Genomic DNA, 26,536 nt, shown 5'->3' with positions numbered 1-26,536 from the left:
AGCTTCAAGAGCAAAGGAAAGCCATATAGCTGGCTCCCTGGGACAGCGCGCAGCTCAGTCGCGCTTTAAGCTACGAAACCGATGGAGAGCCACAGCTTCAAAACAAAGGACAGCCGTATAGCTGGCTCCCTGGGACTGCCGGAACCTCAGCCGCGCATTAAGCTGCGAAACCGATGAAGAGCGACAGCTTGAAGACAAAGGAAAGACGCATAGCTGGCTCCCTGCGACAGCGGGCACATCAGTCACGCATTAAGCTACGAAACTGATGGAGAGCGACAGCTTCAAAAGCAAAGGAAAGCCGTATAGCTGGCTCCGTGGGACAGCGCGCAGCTCAGTCGCGCATTAAGCTACGAAAGCGATGGAGAACGTTAGCTTCAAAACAAAAAAAGCCGCATAGCTGGCCCCCTGGGACAGCGGGCACCTCGGTCCCGCATTTAGCTACGCAACAGATGAAGAGCGACAGCTCCAAGACAAAGGAAAGGCGCTTAGCTGGCTCCCTGGGACAGCGGGCACCTCGGTCCCGCATTTAGCTACGCAACAGGTGAAGAGTGACAGCTTCGAAAGAAAAGGAGAGCCGTATAGCTGGCTCCCTGGGACAGCGGGCACTTCAATCGCGCTATAAGCTGCGAATCCGATGGAGAGCGACAGCTTCAAAACAAAGGAAAGCCGTATAGCTGGCTCCCTGGGACAGCCGGCACCTCAGTCGCTCATTAAGCTACGAAACCGATGGCGACCGACAGCTTCAAAAGCAAAAGAAAGCCGTATAGCTGGCTCCCTGGGAGAGCCGGCACCTCAGTCGCCCCTTAAGCTACGAATCCGATGAAGAGCGACAGCTTCAAAAGCAAAGCAAAGCCGTATAGCTGGCTCCCTGGGAAAGCGCGCAGCTCAGTCGCGGATTAAGCTACGAAACCGATGGAGAGCGACAGCTTCAAAAGCAAAGGAAAACTGTATCGCTGGGTCCCTGGGACATGGCGCAGCTCAGTCGTGCTTTAAACTACGCAACCGATGAAGAGCGACAGCTTCAAAAGGAAAGGAAAGCCGTATAGTTGGCTCCCTGGGAGAGCCGGCACCTCAGTCGCGCATTAAGCTACGCAATCGATGGAGAGCTACAGCTTCAAAAGCAAAGCCGTATAGCTGGCTCCCTGGGACAGCGTGCAGCTCAGCCGCGCTTTAAGCTGCGAAACCGATGAAGAGCGTCAGCTTCAAGACAAAGAAAAGCCGCACCTTTGGCTCCCTGGTACAGTGGGCATTTCAGTCGCGCTTTAAGCTAAGAAACAGATGCAGAGCGACAGCTTCAAAAGCAAAGGAAAGCCGTATCGCTGGCTCCCTGGGACAGCGCGCAGCTCAGTCGTGCTTTAAACAACGCAATCGATGGAGAGCTACAGCTTCAAAAGCAAAGCCGTATAGCTGGCTCCCTGGGACAGCCGGCACGTCAGTCGCGGATTAAGCTACGAAACCGATGGAGAGCGAAAGCTTCAAAAGCAAAGGAAAACCGTATAGCTGGCTCTCTGGGACAGCGCGCCGCTCAGTCGCGCTTTAAACTACGCAACCGATGAAGAGCGACAGCTTCAAAAGCAAAGGAAAGCCGTATAGTTGGCTCCCTGGGACGGCCGGCACCTCAGTCGCGCATTAAGCTACGAAACCGATAGAGAGCGACATCTTCAAAATCAAAGGAAAGCAGTATAGCTGGCTCCCTGGGACAGCGCGCAGCTCAGTCGCGTATTAAGCTGCGAAACCGATGAAGAGCGACGGCTTCAAAACAAAGAAAAGCCGTATACTGGCTCCCTGGGACTGCCGGAAACCTCAGTCGCGCATTAAGCTGCGAAACCGATGAAGAGCGACAGCTTGAAGACAAAGGAAAGACACATAGATGGCTCCCTGGGACAGCGGGCACCTCAGTCGCGCATTAAGCTACGAAACCGATGGAGAGCGACAGCTTCAAAAGCAAAGGAAAGCCGTATACATAGCTGCCTGGGACAGCGCGCAGCTCAGTCGCGCATTAGGCTACGAAACCGGTGGAGAGCGATAGCTTCAAAATAAAAAAAAAGCCGCATAGCTGGCTCCCTGGGACAAAGGGCACCTCGGTCCCGCATTTAGCTACGCAACAGATGAAGAGTGACAGCTTCGAAAGCAAAGGAGAGCCGTATAGCTGGCTCCCTGGGTTAGCGGGCACATCAGTCGAGCTATTAGCTCCGAATCCGACGAAGAGCGACAGCTCCAAGGCAAAGAAAAGCCGCATCGCTGGCTCCCTGGGACTGCCGGCACCTCAGTCGCGCTTTAAGCTAAGAAACCGATGCAGAACGACAGCTTCAAAAGCAAAGGAAAGCCGTATATCTGGCTCCCTAGGACAGCCGGCACCTCAGTCGCGCATAAGGTATGAAACCGACGGAGAGCGACAGCTTGAAAAGCAAAGGAAAGCCGTATAGCTGGCTCCCTGGGACAGCGCGATGCTCAGTCGCGCTTTAAGCTACGAAACCGATGGAGAGCGACAGCTTCAAATCAAAGAAAAGCCGTATAGCTGGCTCCCTGGGACTGCCGGCACCTCAGTCGCGCATTAAGCTGCGAAACCGATGAAGAGGGACAGCTTGAAGGCAAAGGAAAGACGCATAGATTGCTCCCTGGGCAGCCGGCACCTCAGTCGCTCATTAAGCTACGAAACCGATGAACAGCCAAAGCTTCAAGAGCAAAGGAAAACCGTATAGCTGGCTCCCTGGGACAGCGCTCAGCTCAGTCGCGGATTAATCTACGAAACCGATGGAGAGCGACAGCTTCAAAAGCAAAGGAAAGCCGTCTAGCTGGCTCCCTGGGACAGCGCGCAGCTCAGTCGCGCAATAAGCTACGAAACCGATGGAGAACGACAGCTTCAAAACAAAGCAAAGCCGTATATCTGGCTCCCTGGGACAGCCGGCACCTCAGTCGCGCATTAAGGTCCGAAACCGATGGAGAGCGACAGCTTCAAAAGCAAAGGAAAACCGTATAGCTGGCTCCCTGGGTTAGCGGGCACCGCAGTCGCGCTATAAGCTCCGAAACCGAAGAAGAGCGACAGCTCCAAGACAAAGGAAAGACGCATGGCTGGCTCCCTGGGACAGCGGGAACCTCGGTCCCGCATTTAGCTATGCAACCGATGGAGAGGGAACGCTTCAAACGCAAACGAAAGCCGTATAGCTGGCTCCTTGGGACAGCGCGCAACTCAGTCGCGCATTAAGCTACGAAACCGATGGAGAGCGACAGCTTCAAAACAAAGGAAAGCCGTATAGCTGGCTCCCTGGGACAGCGCGCACCTCAGTCGCGCTTTGAGCTACGAAACCGATGGAGAGCGACAGCTTCAAAAGCAAAGGAAAGCCGTATTGCTGGCTCCCTGGGACAGCCGGCACCTCAGTCGCGCATTAAGCTACGAAACCGATGGAGAGCGACAGCTTCAAAACAAAGCAAAGCCGTATAGCTGGCTCCCTGGGACAGCCGGCACCTCAGTCGCGCATTAAGGTCCGAAACCGATGGTGAGCGACAGCTTCAAAAGCAAAGGAAAGCCGTATAGCTGGCTCCCTGGGACAAAGAGCACCTCGGTCCCGCATTTAGCTACGCAACAGATGAAGAGTGACAGCTTCGAAAGCAAAGGAGAGCCGTATAGCTGGCTCCCTGGGTTAGCGGGCACCTCAGTCGCGATATTAGCTCCGAAACCGACGAAGAGCGACAGCTCCAAGGCAAAGAAAAGCCGCATCGCTGGCTCCCTGGGACTGCCGGCACCTCAGTCGCGCTTTAAGCTAAGAAACCGATCCAGAGCGACAGCTTCAAAAGCAAAGGAAAGCCGTATAGCTGGCTCCCTGGGACAGCGGGCACCTCAGTCGCGCTTTCAGCTACGCAACCAATGGAGAGCGACAGCTTCAAAACAAAGGAAAGCCGTATAGCTGGCTCCCTGGGACAGCCGGCACCTCAGTCGCGCATTAAGGTCCGAAACCGATGGAGAGCGACAGCTTCAAAAGCAAAGGAAAGCCTTATAGCTGGCTCCCTGGGACAGCGCGCAGCTCAGTCGCGCTTTAAGCTACGAAAGCGATGGAGAGCGATAGCTTCAAAACAAAAAAAAACCGCATAGCAGGCTCCCTGGGACAGCGGGAACCTCGGTCCCGCATTTAGCTAAGAAACCGATGCAGAGCGACAGCTTCAAAAGCAAAGGAAAGCCGTATATCTGGCTCCCTAGGACAGCCGGCACCACAGTCGCGCATATAGTATGAAACCGATGGAGAGCGACAGCTTGAAAAGCAAAGGAAAGCCGTATAGCTGGCTCCCTGGGACAGCGCGCAGCTGAGTTGCGCTTTAAGCTACGAAATCGATGGAGAGCGACAGCTTCAAATCAAAGAAAAGCCGTATAGTTGGCTCCATGGGACTGCCGGCACCTCAGTCGCGCATTAAGCTGCGAAACCGATGAAGAGGGACAGCTTGAAGACAAAGGAAAGACGCATAGATTGCTCCCTGGGACAGCCGGCACCTCAGTCGCGCATTAAGCTACGAAACCGATGAACAGCGAAAGCTTCAAAAGCAAAGGAAAACCGTATAGCTGGCTCCCTGGGACAGCGCTCAGCTCAGTCGCGGATTAATCTACGAAACCGATGGAGAGCGACAGCGTCAAAAGCAAAGGAAAGCCGTCTAGCTGGCTCCCTGGGACAGCGCGCAGCTCAGTCGCGCAATAAGCTACGAAACCGATGGAGAGCGACAGCTTCAAAACAAAGCAAAGCCGTATAGCTGGCACCCTGGGACAGCCGGCACCTCAGTCGCGCATTAAGGTCCGAAACCGATGGAGATCGACAGCTTCAAAAGCAAAGGAAATCCGTATAGCTGGCTCCCTGCGTTAGCGGGCACCTCAGTCGCGCTATAAGCTCCGAAACCGATGAAGAGCAACAGCTCCAAGACAAAGGAAAGACGCATGGCTGGCTCCCTGGGACAGCGGGAACCTCGGTCCCGCATTTAGCTATGCAACCGATGGAGAGCGAACGCTTCAAAAGCAAAGGAAAGCCGTATAGCTGGCTCATGGGACAGCGCGCAACTCTGTCGCGCATTAAGCTACGAAACCGATGGAGAGCGACAGCTTCAAAAGCAAAGGAAAGCCGTATTGCTGGCTCCCTGGGACAGCCGGCACCTCAGTCGCGCATTAAGCTACGAAACCGATGGAGAGCGACAGCTTCAAAACAAAGCAAAGCCGTATAGCTGGCTCCCTGGGACAGCCGGCACCTCAGTCGCGCATTAAGGTCCGAAACCGATGGAGAGCGACAGCTTCAAAAGCAAAGGAAAGCCGTATAGCTGGCTCCCTGGGACAGCGCGCAGCTCAGTCGCGCTTTAAGCTACGAAACCGACGGAGAGCGACAGCCTCAAAACGAAGGAAAGCCGTATACTGGCTCCCTGGGACTGCCGGCACCTCAGTCGCGCATTTAGCTGCGAAACCGATGAAGAGCGACAGCTTTAAGACAAAGGAAAGACGCATAGATGGCTCCCTGCGACAGCGGGCACCTCACTCGCGCTTTAAGCTACGAAACCGATGGAGAGCGACAGCTTCAAAACAAAGGAAAGCCGTATAGCTGGCTCCCTGGGACAGCCGGCACCTCAGTCGCGCATTAAGGTCCGAAACCGATGGAGAGCGACAGCTTCAAAAGCAAAGGAAAGCCGTATGGCTGGCTCCCTGGGACAGGGCGCAGCTCAGTCGCGGTTTAAGCTACAAAAGCGATAGAGAGCGATAGCTTCAAAACAAAAAAAAGCCGCACAGCTGGCTCCCTGGGACAAAGGGCACCTCGGTCCCGCATTTAGCTACGCAACAGATGAAGAGTGACAGCTTCGAAAGCAAAGGAGAGCCGTATAGCTGGCTCCCTGGGTTAGCGGGCACCTCAGTCGCGCTATTAGCTCCGAAACCGACGAAGAGCGACAGCTCCAAGGCAAAGAAAAGCCGCATCGCTGGCTCCCTGGGACTGCCGGCACCTCAGTCGCGCTTTAAGCTAAGAAACCGTTGCAGAGCGACAGCTTCAAAACCAAAGGAAAGCCGTATAGCTGGCTCCCTGGGACAGCGGGCCCCTCAGTCGCGCTTTCAGCTACGCAACCGATGGAGAGCGACAGCTTGAAAACAAAAGAAAGCCGTATAGCTGGCTCCCTGGGACAGCCGGCACCTCAGTCGCGCAGTAAGCTACGAAACCTATGGAGAGCGACAGCTTCCAAAGCAACGGAAAGCTGTATTCCTAGCTCCCTGGGACAGCGCGCAGCTCAGTCGCGCCTTAAGCTACGAAACCGGCGGAGAGCGATAGCTTCAAAACAAAAAAAAAGCCGCATAGCTGGCTCCCTGGGACAAAGGGCACCTCGGTCCCGCATTTAGCTATGCAACAGATGAAGAGTGACAGCTTCAAGACAAAGAAAAGCCGCATCGCTGGCTCCCTGGGACATCCGGCACCTCAGTCGCGCTTTAAGCTAAGAAACCGATGCACAGCGACAGCTTCAAAAGCAAAGGAAAGCCGTATAGCTGGCTCCCTGGGACAGCGGGCACCTCAGTCGCGCTTTAAGCTGCGAAACCGACGAAGAGCGACAGCTTCAAGACAAAGGAAAGGCGCATAGCTGGCTCCCTGGGACAGCGGGCACCTCGGTCCCGCATTTAGCTACGCAACAGGTGAAGAGTGACGGCTTCGAAAGAAAAGGAGAGCCGTATAGCTGGCTCCCTGGGACAGCGGGCACTTCAGTCGCACTATAGAGCTGCGAAACCGATGGAGAGCGACAGGTTCAAAACAAAGGAAAGCCGTATAGCTGGCTCCCTGGGGCAGCGCGCAGCTCAGTCGCGCATTAAGCTACGAAACCGATGGAGAGCGATAGCTTCAAAACAAAAAAAAGCCGCATAGCTGCCTCCCTGGGACAGCGGGAACCTCGGTCCCGCAATTAGCTACGCAACAGATGAAGAGTGACAACTTCGAAAGGAAAGGAGAGCCGTATAGCTGGCTCCCTGGGACAGCAGGCACTTCAGTCGCGCTATAGAGCTGCGAAACCGATGGAGAGCGACAGCTTCAAAACAAAGGAAAGCCGTATAGCTGGCTCCATGGGACAGCCGGCCCCTCAGTCGCGCATTAAGCTACGGAACCGATGGAGAGCGACAGCTTCAAAAACAAAGGAAAGCCGTATAGCTGGCTCCCTGGGACAGCGGGCACCTCGGTCCCGCATTTACCTACGCAACAGGTGAAGAGTGACGGCTTCGAAAGAAAAGGAGAGCCGTATAGCTGGCTCCCTGGGAAGCGGGCACTTCAGTCGCGCTATAGAGCTGCGAAACCGATGGAGAGCGACAGCTTCAAAACAAAGGAAAGCCGTATAGCTGGCTCCATGGGACAGCCGGCAGCTCAGTCGCGCATTAAGCTATGGAACCGATGGAGAGCGACAGCTTCAAAAGCAAAGGAAAGCCGTATAGCTGGCTCCCTGGGACAGCGGGCACATCAGTCGCGCTTTAACCTGCGAAACCGATGAAGAGCGACTGCTTCAAAAACAAAGGAAAGCCGTATAGCTGGCTCCCTGGGACAGCTGGCACATCAGTCGCGCTTTAAGCTGCGAAACCGATGAAGAGCGACAGCTTCAAGACAAAGGAAAGACGCATAGCTGGCTCCCTGGGACAGCGGGCACCTCGGTCCCGCATTTAGCTACGCAACAGGTGAAGAGCGACAGCTTCGAATGAAAAGGAGAGCCGTATAGCTGGCTCCCTGGGACAGCGGGCACTTCAGTCGCGCTATAGAGCTGCGAAACCGATGGAGAGCGACAGCTTCAAAACAAAGGAAAGCCGTATAGCTGGCTCCCTGGGACGGCCGGCACCTCAGTCGCGCATTAAGCTACGGAACCGATGGAGAGCGACAGCTTCAAAAGCAAAGGAAAGCCGTATAGCTGGCTCCCTGGGACAGCGGGCACATCAGTCGCGCTTTAACCTGCGAATCCGATGAAGAGCGACAGCTTCAAGATAAAGGAAAGACGCATAGCTGGCTCCCTGGGACAGTGGGCACTTCAGTCGCGCTTTAAGCTGCGAAACCGATGAAGAGCGACAGCTTCATGACAAAGAAAAGCTGCATCTTTGGATCCCTGGGACAGCGGGCACTTCCGTCGCGCTTTAAGCTGCGAAACCGATGAAGAGCGACAGCTTCAAGACAAAGGAAAGCCGTATAGCTGGCTCCCTGGGACAGCCGGCACCTCAGTCGCGCATTAAGGTACGAAACCGATGGAGATTGACAGCTTCAAAAGCAAAGGAAAGCCGTATAGCTGGCTCACTGGGACAGCGGGCACCTCACTCGCGCTTTAAGCTACGAAACCGATGGAGAGCGACAGCTTCAAAACAAAGGAAAGCCGTATAGCTGGCTCCCTGGGACAGCCGGCACCTCAGTCGCGCATTAAGGTCCGAAACCGATGGAGAGCGACAGCTTCAAAAGCAAAGGAAAGCCGTATGGCTGGCTCCCTGGGACAGGGCGCAGCTCAGTCGCGGTTTAAGCTACAAAAGCGATAGAGAGCGATAGCTTCAAAACAAAAAAAGCCGCATAGCAGGCTCCCTGGGACAGCGGGCACCTCGGTCCCGCATTTAGCTACGCAACAGATGAAGAGTGACAGCTTCGAAAGCAAAGGAGAGCTGTATAGCTGGCTCCCTGGGACATCGGGCACATCAGTCGCGCTTTAAGCTGCGAAACCGATGAAGAGCGACAGCTTCAAGACAAAGGAAAGACGCATAGCTGGCTCCCTGGGACAGCGGGCACTTCAGTCGCGCTTTAAGCTGCGAAACCGATGAAGAGCGACAGCTTCATGACAAAGAAAAGCTGCATCTTTGGCTCCCTGGGTTAGCGGGCATCTCAGTCGCGCTATTAGCTCCGAAACCGACGAAGAGCGACAGCTCCAAGGCAAAGAAAAGCCGCTTCGCTGGCTCCCTGGGACTGCCGGCACCTCAGTCGCGCTTTAAGCTAAGAAACCGATGCAGAGCGACAGCTTCAAAAGCAAAGGAAAGCCGTATAGTGTGGGTTTCTAAGTGGACACAGGCCACCACCCACCGCGGGTTCGAGCTTCGCGCGAGCCAAGGGCCCCGATCAGCCGTCACCACACACACACTGGGACACCGATGCGTGCACTCAACCTCCGCTGGGAGGAGAGCGATTCGCCGCAAAGAAATAAGCCTCCAAGTTCACAAAGGAGACGTTTATTCACGTCGTCCTTCAGCAGTACACACACACTCAATCGTCACCCCGTCCCGGGGGCGCGCGAGGAGCAAGGCTCCGCTGCGCGCACGAAGCGACTCGAGCAATATGCGCCGCTAGCACGCCGCTGCAGGAGAATGTCCCCGCGGCAGTGCTGTGATCTCTCTCTCGTGTCGACCGTTGGGCCGGTTGCGAGAGAGAGTGGGCAATCAACGCAAGGTACGCCTGTCTGAGGTCGCTGGACCCCGCTGGACAGGCTCGAGCCGCTGCAGGTCAGAGGACACGTGCGGGCGAGCTCGAGTAAGCACTGGTCCGAGCGGCAAAGGTCGGCAGGGACAAACAGTAACGTACGCACCTTTCGCTGTCTCGGAGGGATCTCTCTCTCTGGGCCCCGCTCGGACGGTCGCGCGGCGCGCGGCCGCCCATAGCGGGGTCCCGAATTCCCGCCAAAAGGCGCAAATGGCAAATGCCCTTGGGGAGCCGGGGCGGAGCTGTGGCTAAATGACAGTGATTAGTCACCCAGCCGCCTCTCCACCGCCTGAGGCGGGAGCAAGGGAAAGAGGAGAAACAACGCGGGCGGCCGGCACAGCCGCGCAAAGGCGACGGCGGAAAGCCAGGATTCCCACATCCCCCTCTCCTTAAATGCCCTCCTACCCATCGGCAAAGCACGCGGCCAAAAATAAAGAAATCAATACACAAAAAAATTACACTTCAGTTCCAAAATAAAGAAATGAATACACAAAAAAAACTCGCTACACTTCAGTTCCAGCCAGAACAATGTAAAAAAACAAAGGAAAAACAAGGCAAACAACACTTGCATACGCTTCAGTAAATCAAAACAGCTTGCAGATTATATACACGCTACACAAGAAGATGTGAATACAACTGTACAACTATGTTACAGGTGGATGCCAGCCTCAAAGTTCGGTGGCGCGGCACAGTGGGCCTGTCAGCGACTCACCGCTCGCACACTTCAAGTTGAACAGGTTGGGAGGGCCGACGACTGATGGCGGTCTTCTTTCCGTTGATGTAGGGTGCGTTGATGACGACGGGGCCGCGGCAGAGCACTGACCTCGCGCCCTTGGACACGACATCACGTTCGGGCACAAGACAGTTAGTGCACCCCCTTCACGCCGGCTGAAACGGGCGAGGACGTTCGGCGGCGCCCTGATGTGTAACCTTGGCCACAGCGAGGGGTCCTTCTCATCCTCGCGCTCACGCAGAAGAACACAACGGCACAACTCACAGGCGTCGCCTTGGCTCATGATTACGCGCGCACACAGCCACAGCCACAAACACGCATACGCCGGCACGTGCGCGGACGCTGGTCGGCGACAACGACCCCCCCCCCCCATCAGAAGCGTCCAGAGGCGCCGCGGCGAGGGTCAAAGGGTGCACTTTCCGCCCCCCATCGCCCCAAACGCCCCGCCAACTTCCCCTCCATACGGGCCGCACAAAACTCGCACCGCGACACACGGCTCCTTAACGAGCCCACCACCCACAGTCGGGCCGGAAATGAGAAGAGGCGCGCCGTACAAACGACACCCATCTTTGCCTCTAGAAGAGCAAGCACTAGCGGGCTGAAGTTTGCCTATGTACAAGTCTGGTAAAAAAAATTACTGAACGCCAACACAAACGCATGTTACCTATGTACATCTCGGTACGTTAGAACAAAAATAGACGAACCAGCAGGAAACGAAAGTGGCTAGAAAACTGACTCAAGCAAACAAATAAATAAACTGATAAACACACAAGGCTGGAAATGAGCATGCTGCCAAAACAAAACAAAACAAAAAAATAACACACCGTGCTTCGCCTGGGTAGGGCCTGACGAGAAAGCTCGCCAGCTAGCTGAGGCTGCGTGCCTTCGGTTGCGCAAAAGTCCGCCGTCCGGCATCAATCACACCGGTGACCGTCGCCTCAGATTGTACCGGTGCTCCATGCGCTTGCGTTCCGCAGCACCAGTTGTGCCTTTGCGCTTGCCTTTGATACCAATGGGTACCGGCGCAAGCTCGTCAGACCGTGACGCGTAGGCCTTCAGGTCTATGAACCCCTGCTTGCTCCTGGGGAAAGGCCCCACCAAATCGCAGGTGGCCATCTGCCACGGACGCACACTGTCAATCGGTTTGATCATTCCAGGCGGCTTGCCGCCCCGTGACTTCACCGCTTGACAGACATGGCAGGAACGGCAATAGCGGAAAATGTCACGCTTCATGCCGGGCCACGTCACCGATTGACTCAGTTTTGCAAAAACTTTGGAGCCACTCAGATGACCGGCCAGTGGTTCGTCATGACAGAATCGCAAAAGTGCGCCTCTTAGACTTTTGGGGATAACCACCTTCAACGGGTCGATGGACTCGTCATCGGTGGCTATTTACTTCAGCACGAGCCCGTCATGGTCCAGCAAATATGAATCCCCGGGGTTCGCCGCGACACACGCTGGCTTCTGCCCCCCTGCGCCCGCTACAATACAAGTAGCGTCACGGCGCTCCGTCTCCCTGAGACCGTCGCTCACCTCGCGACAAAAGGGGTCATTTTGCTGGGCTTTCAGTAGCTCTTACGGCTGAAAACGATTCCAGTCATCCCAGAGGGGAGCATGGTCTCGTCCCCACTCAGGTTTGCAGCCAAAATTTCCGTTCGCGTCGGCACCTCCGAGGCGCTCACGAAGAGCTTTGCCTCTCGTCCGCTTTGCGAAGCGCTGCTCGCCTGGTTAGCGGAATGGGTTAACCCGTTTGCGGGTTCCCCCTCCTTGCCGCCCGACGGCTCGTCCGCTGTTTCGCCCCCTCCGCCTACAGGCGTCAAGGCGCCGCTGGCGAGTGGGGCACGGGATAGCGCGTCAGCTACCACGTTTGTGCTCCCCTTTCGATACTGCACCGAAAAGTCGTAATGCTGTATCAGGAGAGCCCAGCGCGCCAGCCGACCCGCAGGCTCGCGGAGCCGCATCAGCCAACTGAGCGCACTGTGGTCTGTCTGCACCACGAATTGCGTTCCATCAAGGTAGACGTCAAATTTACGCAGTGCAAACACGATGGCGAGGCACTCCTTCTCGGTCACGGAATAATTCCTTTCCGAGGGCAGCAACGAGCGGCTGGCAAAGGCCAGCGGTTGCAGCACGCCATCGAATTCCTGTAGGAGAACTGCTCCTAAACCCAGATCGCTCGCGTCAGTCTGGACTACGAACTGTCTGGTCAGGTCGGGTAGCCTGAGCTGCGCTGTCTCGGCAATGGCTCTAGACAGGAGGCGAAAGGATCGCTCTTGCTCGCGCTCCCGTCGCCACGCGGCAGTCTTTCCCAAGAGCTAGGTCAAGGGTGCCTGCACGCGGGCACAGGACGATAAAAGTTGGCCATTCCCACACAACGGCGCAGGCCGCGTACGTCCTTGGGCGCGGGAAATTCGAGTATGGCTCGAAGTTTCTCCGCATCTGGCTCAATGGAGCCCCGGCCTCAGCGACTGCACCCCTGCCTCAGTGGAGGCTTGGGCGGGCTGCACGAACGAGGAAGGCAAGGCTCCTAGTTCGATGAGCGGGGTGGTTTCCACAGGGAACCGGGCCAGCGCCTCGCCGTTCCCAGAGCAGAATTGACTGCTCGCGGGGCACGGCTGCTGCTTTTCGAAACTGCCGGTTGCGGCAGCGTGACACGAACTGCTTTCGCACTGGGCGGAAAGCGTGCACAGCTGAGGCATGTGACCAGCGGATGCACCGCAGGGTGCTCCCGGTACAGCTCCAATGGGAGCCGCGTGGTCGACATTTTGGGTTGTGTCGCCGTAAACCCCAATGGGGGCCGCGGCCAACCACGGTGTCTAGCTATTCGAAGGAACAGCAGCCAGCGGATAAAACGACGCTACAACTCCGTAGGGAGCCGACATGTAGCTGCCGAGTGCCCCGCTGGGGGTGGTAGACATGGTGCGCAAGCGTGATCGGCAAGGCGACCTGCTCGGCTAATGTGCCATCAAAGGCGTAAGCGCCAATGACTTAGCACGTTGGGCGCCAGTTGTGGGTTTCTACGTGGACACAGGCCACCACCCACCGCGGGTTCGAGCTTCGCGCGAGCCAAGGGCCCCGATCGGACGGTCGCGCCGTGCGCGGCCGCCAAAACGGCTCCCGGATTCCCGCCAAAAGGCGCCAATGGCAAAGGCCCTTGGGGAGCCGGGGCGGAGCTGTGGCTAAATGACAGTGATTAGTCACCCAGCCGCCTCTCCACCGCCTGAGGCGGGAGCAATGGAAAGAGGAGAAACAACGCGGGCGGCCGGCACAGCCGCGCAAAGGCGACGGCGGAAAGCCAAGATTCCCACAATAGCTGGCTCCCTGGGACAGCGGGCACCTCAGTCGCGCTTTCAGCTACGCAACCGATGGAGAGCGACAGCTTCAAAAGAAAGGAAAGCCGTATAGCTGGCTCCCTGGGACAGCCGGCACCTCAGTCGCACATTAAGGTCCGAAACTGATGGAGAGCGACAGCTTCAAAAGCAAAGGAAAGCCTTATAGCTGGCTCCCTGGGACAGCGCGAAGCTCAGTCGCGCTTTAAGCTACGAAAGCGATGGAGAGCGATAGCTTCAAAACAAAAAAAGCCGCATAGCAGGCTCCCTGGGACAGCAGCACCTCAGTCGCGCATTAAGCTACGAAACCTATGGAGAGCGAAAGCTTCAAAAGCAACGGAAAGCTGTATAGCTAGCTCCCTGGGACAGCGCGCAGCTCAGTCGCGCCTTAAGCAACGAAACCGGTAGAGAGCGACAGCTTCAAAACACAAAAAAGCCGCATAGCTGGCTCCCTGGGACAAAGGGCACCTCGGTCCCGCATTTAGCTACGCAACAGATGAAGAGTGACAGCTTCGAAAGCAAAGGAGAGCTGTACACCTGGCTCCCTGGGTTAGCGGGCACCTCAGTCGCGCTATAAGCTCCGAAACCGATGAAGAGCGACAGCTCCAAGGCAAAGGAAAGACGCATAGCTGGCTCCCTGGGACAGCGGGCTCCTCGGTCCCGCATTTAGCTACGCAACAGGTGAAGAGTGACAGCTTCGAAAGAAAAGGAGAGCCGTATAGCTGGCTCCCTGGGACAGCGGGCACTTCAGTCGCACTATAAGCTGCGAAACCAATGAAGAGCGACAGCTTCAAGACAAAGAAAAGCCGCATCGCTGGCTCCCTGGGACATCCGGCACCTCAGTCGCGCTGTAAGCTAAGAAACCGATGCACAGCGACCGCTTCAAAAGCAAAGGAAAGCCGTATAGCTGGCTCCCTGGGACATCGGGCACCTCAGTCGCGCTTTAAGCTGCGAAACCGACGAAGAGCGACAGCTTCAAGACAAAAGAAAGACGCATAGCTGGCTCCCTGGGACAGCGGGCACTTCAGTCGCACTATAGAGCTGCGAAACCAATGGAGAGCGACAGGTTCAAAACAAAGGAAAGCCGTATAGCTGGTTCCCTGGGGCAGCGCGCAGCTCAGTCGCGCATTAAGCTACGAAACCGATGGAGAGCGATAGCTTCAAAACAAAAAAAAAAGCCGCATAGCTGCCTCCCTGGGACAGCGGGAACCTCGGTCCCGCAATTAGCTACGCAACAGATGGAGAGCGACAGCTTCAAAACAAAGAAAAGCCGTATAGCTGGCTCTCTGGGACAGCCGGCCCCTCAGTCGCGCATTAAGGTACGGCACCGATGGAGAGCGACAGCTTCCAAAACAAAGGAAAGCCGTATAGCTGGCTCCCTGGGACAGCTGGCACATAAGTCGCGCTTTAAGCTGCGAAACCGATGAAGAGCGACAGCTTCAAGACAAAGGAAAGACGCATAGCTGGCTCCCTGGGACAGCGGGCACCTCGGTCCCGCATTTAGCTATGCAACAGGTGAAGAGTGACGGCTTCGAAAGAAAAGGAGAGCCGTATAGCTGGCTCCCTGGGACAGCGGGCACTTCAGTCGCGCTATAGAGCTGCGAAACCGATGGAGAGCGACAGCTTCAAAACAAAGGAAGGCCTTATAGCTGGCGCCCTGGGACTGCCGGCACCTCAGTCGCGCATTAAGCTGCGAAACCGGTGAAGAGCGACAGCTTGAAGACAAAGGAAAGACGCATAGCTGGCTCCCTGGGACAGCGGGACCTCAGTCGCGCATTAAGCTACGAAACCGATGGAGAGCGACAGCTTCAAAAGCAAAGGAAAGCCGTTTAGCTGGCTCCCTGGGACAGCGCGCAGCTCAGTCGCGCATTAAGCTACGAAACCGCTGAAGAGCGACAGCTTCAAAACAAAGGAAAGCCGTATGGTTGGTTCCCTGGGACAGCCGGCTCCTCAGTCGCGCATTAAGCTACGAAAGCGATGGAGAGCGAGAGCTTCAAAAGCAAAGGAAAGCCGTAGAGCTGGCTCCCTGGGACAGCGGGAACCTCGGTGCCGCATTTAGTTACGCAGCAGGTGAAGAGTGACAGCTTCGAAAGAAAAGGAAAGACGCACAGATGGATCCCTGGGACAGCGGGCACTTCAGTCGCGCTTTAAGCTGCGAAACCCATGAAGAGCGACAGCTTCAAGACAAAGAAAAGCCGCATCTTTGGCTTCCTGGGACAGCGGGCGCTTCAGTCGCGCTTTAAGCTAAACCGATGCAGAGCGACAGCTTCAAAAGCAAAGGAAACCCGTATAGCTGGCTCCCTGGGACAGCGCGCAGCTCAGTCGCGCATTAAGCTACGAAACCGATGGAGATTGATAGCTTCAAAACAAAAAAAGCCGCATAGCTGCCTCCCTGGGAGAGCGGAAACCTCGGTCCCGCATTTAGCTACGCCACAGATGAAGAGTGACAGCTTAGAAAGCAAAGGAGAGCCGTATAGCTGGCTTCCTGGGTTAGCGGGCACCTCAGTCGCCCTATAAGCTCCGAAACCGATGAAGAGCGACAGCTCCAAGACAAAGGAAAGACGCATAGCTGGCTCCCTGGGACAGCGGGCACCTCGGTCCCGCATTTAGCTACGCAAGAGGTGAAGAGTGACGGCTTCGAAAGAAAAGGAGAGCCGTATAGCTGGCTCCCTGGGACAACGGGCACTTCAGTCGCGCTATAAACTGCGAAACCGATGGAGAGAGACAGCTTCAAACCAAAGGAAAGCCATATAGCTGGCTCCCTGGGACAGCCGGCACCTCAGTCACGCATTATGCTACGGAACCGATGGAGAGCGACAGCTTCAAAAGCAAAGGAAAGCCGTATTGCTGGCTCCCTGGGACAGCGGGCACTTCAGTCGCGCTTTAAGCTGCGAAACCGATGAAGAGCGACAGCTTGAAGACAAAGGAAAGACGCATAGCTGGCTCCCCAGGTCAGCGGGCACTTCAGTCGCGCTTTAAGCTGCGAAACCGATGAAGAGCGACAGCTTCAAGACAAAGAAAAGCCGTATAACTGGCTCCCTGGGACACCGGGCACTTCAGACGCGCTTTAGGCTGCGAAACCGACGAAGAGCGACAGCTTCAAGACAAAGGAAAACCGAATAGCTGGCTCCCTAGGACAGCCGGCTCCTCAGTCGCGCATTAAGCCACGAAACCGATGGAGAGCGACAGCTTCAAAAGCAAAGGAAAGCCGTATAGCTGGTTCCCTGGCACAGCCGGCAGGCACCTCAGTCGCGCATTAAGCTACGAAACCGATGGAGAGCGACAGCTTCAAAACCAAAGGGAAGCCGTATAGTTGGCTCCCTGGGACAGCGCGCAGCTCAGTCGAGCTTTAAGCTACGAAACTGATGGAGAGCGACAGCTTCAAAACAAAGGAAAGCCGTATAGCTGGCTCCCTGGGACAGCCGGCAGCTCAGTCGCGCTTTAAGCTACGCAACCGATGAAGAGCGACAGCTTCGAAAGCAAAGATAATCCATATAGTTGGCTCCCTGGGACAGCCGGATCCTCAGTCGCGCATTAAGCTACGAAACCGATGGAGAGCGACAGCTTCAAAATCAAAGGAAAGCCAATTAGCTGGCTCGCTGGCACAGCCGGCAGCTCAGTCGCGCATTAAGGTACGAAACCGATGGAGAGCGACAGCTTCAAAAGCAAAGGAAAGCTGTATAGCTGGCTCCCTGGGACAGCCGGCACCTCAGTCGCGCATTAAGCTTCGAAACCGATAGAGAGCGACAGCTTCAAAAGCAAAGGAAAGCCGTATAGCTGGCTCCCTGGGACAGCACGCAGCTCAGTCGCGCTTTAAGCTACGAAACCGATGGAGAGCGACAGCTTCAAAAGCAAAGGAAAGCCGTATAGCTGACTCCCTGGGACAGCACGCAGCTCAGTCGCGCTTTAAGCTGCGAAACCGATGGAGAGCGACAGCTTCAAAACAAAGGAAGGCCTTATAGCTGGCTCCGTGGGACTGCCAGCACCTCAGTCGCGCATTAAGCTGCGAAACCGGTGAAGAGCGACAGCTTGAAGACAAAGGAAAGACGCATAGCTGGCTCCCTGGGACAGCGGGACCTCAGTCGCGCATTAAGCTACGAAACCGATGGAGAGCGACAGCTTCAAAAGCAAAGGAAAGCCGTATAGCTGGCTCCCTGGGACAGCGCGCAGCTCAGTCGCGCATTAAGCTACGAAACCGCTGAAGTGCGACAGCTTCAAAACAAAGGAAAGCCGTATGGTTGGTTCCCTGGGACAGCCGGCACCTCAGAAGCGCATTAAGCTACGAAAGCGATGGAGAGCGAGAGCTTCAAAAGCAAAGGAAAGCCGTATAGCTGGCTCCCTGGGAGAGCCGGCTCCTCAGTCGCGCATTAAGCTACGAAACCGATGGAGAGCGACAGCTTCAAAAGCAAAGGAAAGCCAATTAGCTGGCTCCCTGGGACAGCCGGCACCTCAGTCGCGCATTAAGGTACGAAACCGACGGAGAGCGACAGCTTCGAAAGCAAAGGAAAGCCGTATAGCTGGCTCCCTGGGACAGCCGGCACCTCAGTCGCGCATTTAGCTACGAAACCGATGGAGAGCGACTGCTTCAAAAGCAAAGGAAAGCCGTATAGCTGGCTCCCTGGAACAGCGCGCAGCTCAGTCGCGCTTTAAGCTACGAAACTGATGGAGAGCGAACGCTTCAAAACAAAGGAAAGCCTTATAGCTGGCTCCCTGGGACTGCCGGCACCTCAGTCGCGCATTAAGCTGCGAAACCGATGAAGAGCGACAGCTTCAAGACAAAGGAAAGACGCATAGCTGGCTCCCTGGGACAGCGGGCACCTCAGTCGCGCATTAAGCTACGAAACCGATGGAGAGCGACAGCTTCAAAAGCAAAGGAAAGCCGTATAGCTGGCTCCCTGGGACAGCGCGCAGCTCAGTCGCGCATTAAGCTACGAAACCGATGGAGAGCGATAGCTTCAAAACAAAAAAAGCCGCATAGCTGGCTCCCTGGGACAGCGGGAACCTCGGTCCCGCATTTAGTAACGCAACAGGTGAAGAGTGACAGCTTCGAAAGAAAAGGAGAGCCGTATAGCTGGCTCCCTTGGACAGCGGGCACTTCAGCCGCGCTATAAGCTGCGAAACCGATGGAGAGCGACAGCTTCGAAACAAAGGAAAGCCGTATAGCTGGCTCCCTGGGACAGCCGGCACCGCAGTCGCGCTTTAAGCTGCGAAACCGATGCAGTGCGACAGCTTCAAAAGCAAAGGAAAGCCGTATAGCTGGCTCCCTGGGACAGCGCGCAGCTCAGTCGCGCATTAAGCTACGAAACCGATGGAGATTGATAGCTTCAAAACAAAAAAAAGCCGCATAGCTGCCTCGCTGGGAGAGCGGGAACCTCGGTCCCGCATTTAGCTACGCAACAGATGAAGAGTGACAGCTTCGAAAGCACAGGAGAGCCGTATAGCTGGCTCCCTGGGTTAGCGGGCACCTCAGTCGCCCTATAAGCTCCGAAACCGATGAAGAGCGACAGCTCCAAGACAAAGGAAAGACGCATAGCTGGCTCCCTGGGACAGCGGGCACCTCGGTCCCGCATTTAGCTACGCAAGAGGTGAAGAGTGACGGCTTCGAAAGAAAAGGAGAGCCGTATAGCTGGCTCCCTGGGACAACGGGCACTTCAGTCGCGCTATAAACTGCGAAACCGATGGAGAGAGATAGCTTCAAACCAAAGGAAAGCCATATAGCTGGCTCCCTGGGACAGCCGGCACCTCAGTCGCGCATTATGCTACGGAACCGATGGAGAGCGACAGCTTCAAAAGCAAAGGAAAGCCGTATTGCTGGCTCCCTGGGACAGCGGGCACTTCAGTCGCGCTTTAAGCTGCGAAACCGATGAAGAGCGACAGCTTGAAGACAAAGGAAAGACGCATAGCTGGCTCCCTAGGTCAGCGGGCACTTCAGTCGCGCTTTAGGCTGCGAAACCGATCAAGAGCGACAGCTTCAAGACAAAGAAAAGCCGTATAACTGGCTCCCTGGGACACCGGGCACTTCAGACGCGCTTTAGGCTGCGAAACCGACGAAGAGCGACAGCTTCAAGACAAAGGAAAACCGTATAGCTGGCTCCCTGGGACAGCCGGCTCCTCAGTCGCGCATTAAGCCACGAAACCGATGGAGAGCGACAGCTTCAAAAGCACTTCAGACGCGCTTTAGGCTACGAAACCGATAAACAGCGACCCCTTCAAAAGCACAGAAAAGCCGTATAGCTGGCTCCCTGGGACAGCGGGCACCTAAGTTTCGCTTTAAGCTAAGAAACCGATGAAGAGTGGCAGCTTCAAATGTCAAGGAAATCCGCACAGCTGGCACCCTGGGACAGATGACACCTCAGTGGCGTTCTCAGCTACGAAACCGATTAAAAGCGGGAGCTTATAAAGCGAAGCAAAGGAGAGGCGCATAACTGGCTCCCTGCGACAGTGGACACCTCAGTGCCGCTTTGGGGCATGGAACCAATGAAGAGCGGCATTTTAGAAAGAAAATGATAGGCACATAACTTGCGCCCTGGGACAGTGGACACCTCAGTGGCGCTTTAAGGCATGGAACCAGTGAAGAGCGGCAGCTTCGAAAGAAAAGGATAGGCACATAACTGGCCCCCTGGGACAGTGGACACCTCAGTGCCCCTTTGGGGTATGGAACCAATGAAGAGCGGCAGTTTCGAAAGAAAAGGATAGGCACATAACTGGCTCCCTGCAACAGTGGACACCTCAGTGGCGCTTTAAGGCATGGAACCAATGAAGAGTGGCAGCTTCGAAAGAAAAGGATAGGCACATAACTGGCCCCCTGGGACAGTGGACACCTCAGTGCCGCTCTGGGGCATGGAACCAATGAAGAGCGGCAGCTTCGAAAGAGAAGGATAGGCACATAACTGGCCCCCTGGGACAGTGGACACCTCAGTGCCACTTTGGGGCATGGAACCAATGGAGAGCGGCAGCTTCGAAAGAAAAGGATAGGCACATAACTGGCCCCCTGGGACAGTGGACACCTCAGTGCCCCTTTGGGGCATGGAACCAATGAAGAGTGGCAGCTTCGAAAGAAAAGGATAGGCACATAACTGGCTCCCTGCGACAGTGGACACCTCAGTGCCGCTTTGGGGCGTGGAAACAATGAAGAGCGGCAGCTTCGAAAGAAAAGGATAGGCACATAACTGGCCCCCTGGGACAGTGGACACCTCAGTGGTGCTTTAAGACATGGAACCAATGAAGAGCGGTAGCTTCGAAAGGGAAGCAAAGGCGCATAACTGGCCCCTTGGGACAGTGGACACCACAGTGGTGTTTTAAAGTACGAAACCGATGAAGACCGGCACCTTCGAAAGCAAAGCGCAGGCGCATCACTGGCCTCCTGGGACAGTTGGCGCCTCAGTGGCGCTTTAAGGTACGAAACCTATGAAGAGCGGCAGCTTCGAAAGGAAAACGGAGGCGCATAGCTGGATCCTTGGGACAGTGAACACCTTCGTGGCGCTTTAAGCCACGAAACCGATGAAGAGCTTCAGCTTCAAAAAGAAAGTAGAGGCGCATAGCTGGATCCCTGAGAGAGAGCACCTCAGTGGCGCTTAAAGGTACGAAACCTATGAAGAGCGCCAGCTTCGAAAGGAAAGCCGAGCCGCATAGCTGGATCGCTGCGACAGTGAAGACCTCAGTCGCGCTTTATGGTACGATACCTATGAAGAGCGGCAGCATGGAATGGACAGCACAATCCCATAGCTGGATCACTGAGAGAGTGAACACCTCAGTTGCGCTTTAAGGTACGAAACCGATGAAGAGCGGCAGCTTCGAAAGCTAATGAAGCCGCATAGCTGGCTCCCTGGTACAGTGGGCACCTCAGTCGCGTTTTAAACTACAATACAGATGAATAGCGACAGCTTCAAAAGCAAAGGAAAGCCGCACAGCTGGCTCCCTGCGACAGTGGGCACCTCAGTCCCGCTTTAACTACAAATCCGATGAAAAGCAGGAGCTTCAAAAGGAATGGAGAGGTGCATAGCTGGCTCCCTAGGAGAGCGGGCACCTCAGTCGGCGCTTTCCCTTTAAACTACGAAACCGATGAAAAGCAGGAGCTTCGAAAGCAAAGGAGGGGCACTTAGCTGGCTCCCTGTGACAACGGGCACCTCAGTCGCGCTTTAAGCTACGAAACCGATGAAAAACGTCAGCTTCAAAAGGAAAGGAGAGCCGCATAGCTGGCATCCTGGGACAGTTAGCACCTCAGTCGCGCTTTAAACTAAAAATCTGATGAGAAGCAGGTGCTTCAAAAGGAATGGAGAGCCGCATAGTTGGCACCCTGGGACAGTTAGCACCTCAGTCGCACTTTAAACTACAAATCCGATGAGAAGCAGGAGCTTCAAAAGCGAGTATGTTTTTGCAGGCTAGTTGGTGCCTAAGCATTGTGGGTTTTTTGCGCAAAAGACACGACACAGAAGAATCGAGGTAGACAGGACAAGCGCTTACTAACAACTCAGGTGTTTATTGACATAACATTTGCTTAAATACAGCAGCTGCTCTTATCAAACACGAAAAGGGAAAGAAAAGACTTCGGATACATATACATCAGATCAGCACAGATCCCACCATCGCACGAGTGAATGCATGTTTAGAGCTCTAATTCTGCGCAAGATAACTGATTTCTTTTTTTGAGAGCAAAATTGAAGGATTACTGACACACGAAGGATTACTGACACATGAGGCCAATGAGATAGGAAAATCGGGTAACTCGTGTGTCAGTAATCCTTCAATTTTGCTCTCAAAAAAAGAAATCAGTTATCTTGCGCAGAATTAGAGCTCGAAACATGCATTCACTCGTGCGATGGTGGGATCTGTGCTGATCTGATGTATATGTATGCGAAGTCTTTTCTTTCCCTTTTCGTGTTTGATAAGAGCAGCTGCTGTATTTAAGCAAATGTTATGTCAATAAACACCTGAGTTGTTAGTAAGCGCTTGTCCTGTCTACCTCGTTTCTTCTGTGTCGTGTCTTTTGCGCAAAAAACCCACAAAGCTTCAAAAGGAATGGAGTGGCGTATAGCTGGCTCCCTAGGACAGTTAGCACCTCAGTCGCGCTTTAAACTATAAATCCGATGAGAAGTAGGAGCTTCAAAACGAATGGAGAGGCGTATAGCTGGCTCCCTTTGACAGTGAACACCTCAGTGGCGCTTTAAGGTACGAAAACGATGAAGAGCGGCATCTTCGAATGGAAAGCAGAATCGCATAGCTGGATCCCTGAGAGAGTGAACACCTCAGTTGCTCTGTAAGGTACGAAACCGATGAAGAGCGGCAGCTTCGAAAGGAAAACAGAGGCGCATAAATGGATCCCTCGGACAGTGAACACCTCAGTGGCGTTTTAAATTACGAGACGAATGAAGAGCGGCAGTTTCTAAAGCAGTGCAGAGGCGCATAACTGTCTTCCCGGGGTCTTGGACGCCTCAGTGGCGCTTTAAGGTACAAAATCGATCAAGAGCGGTAGTTTCGGAAGCAAAGGATAGGTGCATGTGTGGGCCCCTGGAACAGTTGACTCATCAGTGGCGCTATAAGCTACGCAAGCGATGAAAAGCGATAGCTTAGAACGCAAAGGAACGGCGCATAACTCTCTCCCTGGGACAGTGGACACGGCATTGGCGCTATAAGCTACGAAACCGATGAAAAGCGGGATTTTTAGAGCAAAGGAAATCTGCGTAGCTGACTCCCTGGGATAGGGGACACCTCCATGGCGATGAAGAGCGGCAGCTTTGAAAGCATAGAAAAGGCGCATAACTGGCCCCCGGGGGCAGTGAGAGACCTTAGTCGCGCTTGAGCTACGAAACCAATGATGAGCTTCGGGAGCAAAAGAAAGGCGAATATCTGGTCCCTTGGACAGTGAACACCTTAGTCGTGCTTTGAGCCACCTGGCGGTAGTAAGATATTTGCGGTTTTCATGCTTTGGCTTTGACGCGGTGCACTATTTGGAATTGTTTTGTGAAGAAAAAAAAACTTAGATTTTCCTTGGTTTTTACCCCAGCTTGGTCAGAACAGAATGACGCGCCCGCCCTCTCCGTTAAATTCTCCACTAAATACGCACAAACTAAACCACAGTTCAAAGCAAACATTCGTCGTTGAAAACTACCATTTATCTTAAGGTGAGCGAGTACCACCTGGTCTAAATCTTTCAGCGGAAACCTCGGACACTCCAAACGCAGGTAACACAATTTACGGTACGAGGCCTAGTCGTCCTGCTAGCGCCCTTGTCCTCCTAGCTGTCCTAGTCCCTAGTCGTGCCGCTAGCGCTTAGCAAAAACATTGTACCCTACGCCCGTCCCCTCATGCGGCGATAGAGCCCGTTGGTCGAGCTAAATGCTTAATTTGTTTTATTTAGCCTGACGGTTTTGATCGACCGCGCGTTCTTTCCTCGGATACTTCGAACCCTTATGCTCATTGCTTTCCAAGCAGGTGAATATCGCTTACGCTTCAGGTCCCAGGCGTTTTATTCGGCTTCCGCCATGACACTGCTTTAACGACCACTCTACGCGCTACGTCTGTGACACTTATTCCCCTTCTTCTCTCCTGTGGCGGTAGTCGCGGACACGCCGAGAGAGCGATCGCTAGCTCGCCAAGAGCTGCTATCGCTATAAGACGCAGCTCAGGAGCACATTAGAACGGGCTCCGCTTACAGTCAACTGCTGCGATCAACTTACCCAGCACGCCGTGGTTGTTAGGCCGTTGAGTTGATACAGGGGCTCTTGGAGGAAACTACCGCATTCAGCCATGAGCGGAGCCGTACTGCTGCTATTTACGCATGCTGGAGTTGACAGGACGGAGTCTTGAACCGATAGCCCACAGCAAGGTTTTGGCTTGTGGACTAGCAACTGAACAGCAACGACCATTATGCCGTGTCTGCCCCATATGCACAAGGTTCCCGTGAAGAGTAACACCCTTTCAGCCTGCTTCATTTGAATGCTTCAAGTAACTCCCGTGCCTGGTGGCCTGATAATACGCCGAGCTTTGGGTCGCAGATCCCCAGTACACAGTAAACGCGAATAGTGCGAAAGAATACGGCAGAATTTAATCTGCCGACAGCAGAATTTGAAACGGCTAACCCGGAAACAAACAGCGTAATCAGCATGTCACTACTATTAATAAAAACAGTTATCAAAAACAGATAAATAAAGCGCTTAGCCTTAATTGCTACACCTTGAATACAGTACGGTCAAAATTAGGCTTGCCGTTTTTTTTTCATTATGAACAGTGCACGTAAGCCGTTTCTGCTAGCAGGTTATTCGAGTTTGCAGCTAAATAGAGAGAGCCGCCCTCAACCACCTTGTTGACTAAAATCTAATATTGAGCTGTTTAGTCATCGCGGTAAGGCGCATGATTACATACTTTTTTAGAATAGTTTGTTCGTGAAAATCGTCAGGCATAATCCCCACCGAATATACGACTGAATCCTTGCGCATCCAACACTGCTACGACGATCGGCGCAAAGTTCCTGTGAGACGCAAACAGCCGCTACGTGCGGTGTTTTTTCTTCCAGAGCAAAAGGGAACCAAATGTCAACAAGAGCATTGTATTTCATACAAGGGCGCTGCTTGTGACCGGGTTTAGTGCATAGTCATGCGGAATGAGTGCAGAGTTTCTACGTAAATATTTCAGGGCAGGGTTTAGCTACGAGAATTCTGCCATATGGAATAGTAAAGCGTCCGCCTTAAAGCTTTCAATTTAAACATGCATTTCAACTGTAGTGACCACAGTTTTGTTATTTGACTAAGTAATTAACTGAGAAACTGACAGCAATATTTATCTTCGCAGTGTTTTCCTGTCTACTCGAGTAACCTGCGTGCAAAATAAAAAGTGATTTCAAGTAGAAGTAATTATTTTTTTAAACCGATGAATGCCTAATTTTACGCATTTTACGCACCGCCTACAGTTCTCACTAAAGCCCACAGGAATGACATCATGCATAAAACTTTGCGCCCAAATTTATCAAAACAAACTTGAATCACAATGTGTTCAGTAAGCCTGTTGCTTCCCTGCGAGATCGTACAACACCAAGTTGCCAGGTTTTCTAGCAAAACCAATAAATTTTCACTTTTTTCTCCGAATATTCTTGCTTGAATTCCCCGGCTGCCAACTTCTTCAGCTGCACAACAATAGTTTCCTTCCCGACAGCCATATCGAATCTTTGTGAACGGCGCATTGTGCACCCCTTGGCACACGAGGGATACACAAGGGTACCTCTTGTATACATGTGCCGTCCGCCAGCAACGCGTCATAAGTGAATAAAAAAAGAAGTCTTCATCAGCATACGGAGCTACTGCGGTCGAGAAACAAACCACAAGCATATCTTTGTTTTCAAGGATCAAGATGAACATGAGAGCAACAGTGCACTGCATGCTTCGCAGCCATGAGAGAACGTTGTTTCAGCGACCACTCGTGAAGACAACACAGCCGGTGCAGTATATGACGCGGACGGGTCCTTTTCCTGTGGCTCGGCCTAGCTTCTGAAAAGTCTCGCCGAATTTTTGTGCGTGAAGACACACGTTAATGTCTCCCCAAAAATTTCAAAGTGAGAGTTCCTAATCTAAACGCCACCCTCTAGTGGGAACATGTAGTCTCGAGAAAGAATGGAGTGCACGAACGAGAAATATGCACTTGTATAACGTACATATTGAAAAACTGCACCTAAATTCCCTATTTAGTTTGCATGCACCCTTTTCGCTCTAAACGATTAATAATGCAGCGCATAAGAATAATAAACAAAGGAGATGGCACCATGCCATATCCCTCACTCTTACCCGGCTTTAGTTGCATGATGCATTCGGCAGAATACGAGAGGAAGATTGCTGGGTGACGTGCCTAGATGGGTGCTTATATAGGCAGACACAGGAGCGGAAGCGTAGGTCGCACTCAGAGCCCTGAATCCCCGACTCCCTAATCACTGCATGCTCTGGCTCCCGTGGGGACGCGCCGATCTGTAGCATTCAAAGTTGCCGACGCTTGGCGTCGACTGTGGTTGAAAAGCAATTAGCGCCCTAGACAGCAGCAAAGAACGCAGGGATTACTATTGATCACTGATT

At 54.0% G+C, this 26,536-nt stretch overlaps 1 protein-coding gene across 1 annotated transcript in view; it reads right to left on the bottom strand.

Annotated features, from left to right (window-relative positions):
* LOC149349156 (uncharacterized) overlaps positions 1-26,287 on the bottom strand; it is a 110,739-nt gene extending 84,452 nt beyond the window's left edge. The window contains exon 1 of the mRNA XM_089576746.1: positions 26,255-26,287. Coding sequence (XP_089432872.1) covers positions 26,255-26,270 — 16 coding nt within the window. The 5' untranslated portion in view covers positions 26,271-26,287. The remainder of the gene's footprint in view (positions 1-26,254) is intronic.
* Positions 26,288-26,536: the final 249 nt, after the last annotated feature.

Source organism: Amblyomma mixtum, chromosome 3 (genome assembly GCF_055824585.1).
Source record: "Amblyomma mixtum isolate Tamu chromosome 3, ASM5582458v1, whole genome shotgun sequence".
Taxonomy (NCBI): Eukaryota; Metazoa; Arthropoda; class Arachnida; order Ixodida; family Ixodidae; genus Amblyomma; species Amblyomma mixtum.
The sequence above is the reverse complement of the archived record's forward strand: the minus strand, read 5'-3'. Positions and strand labels throughout refer to the sequence as shown.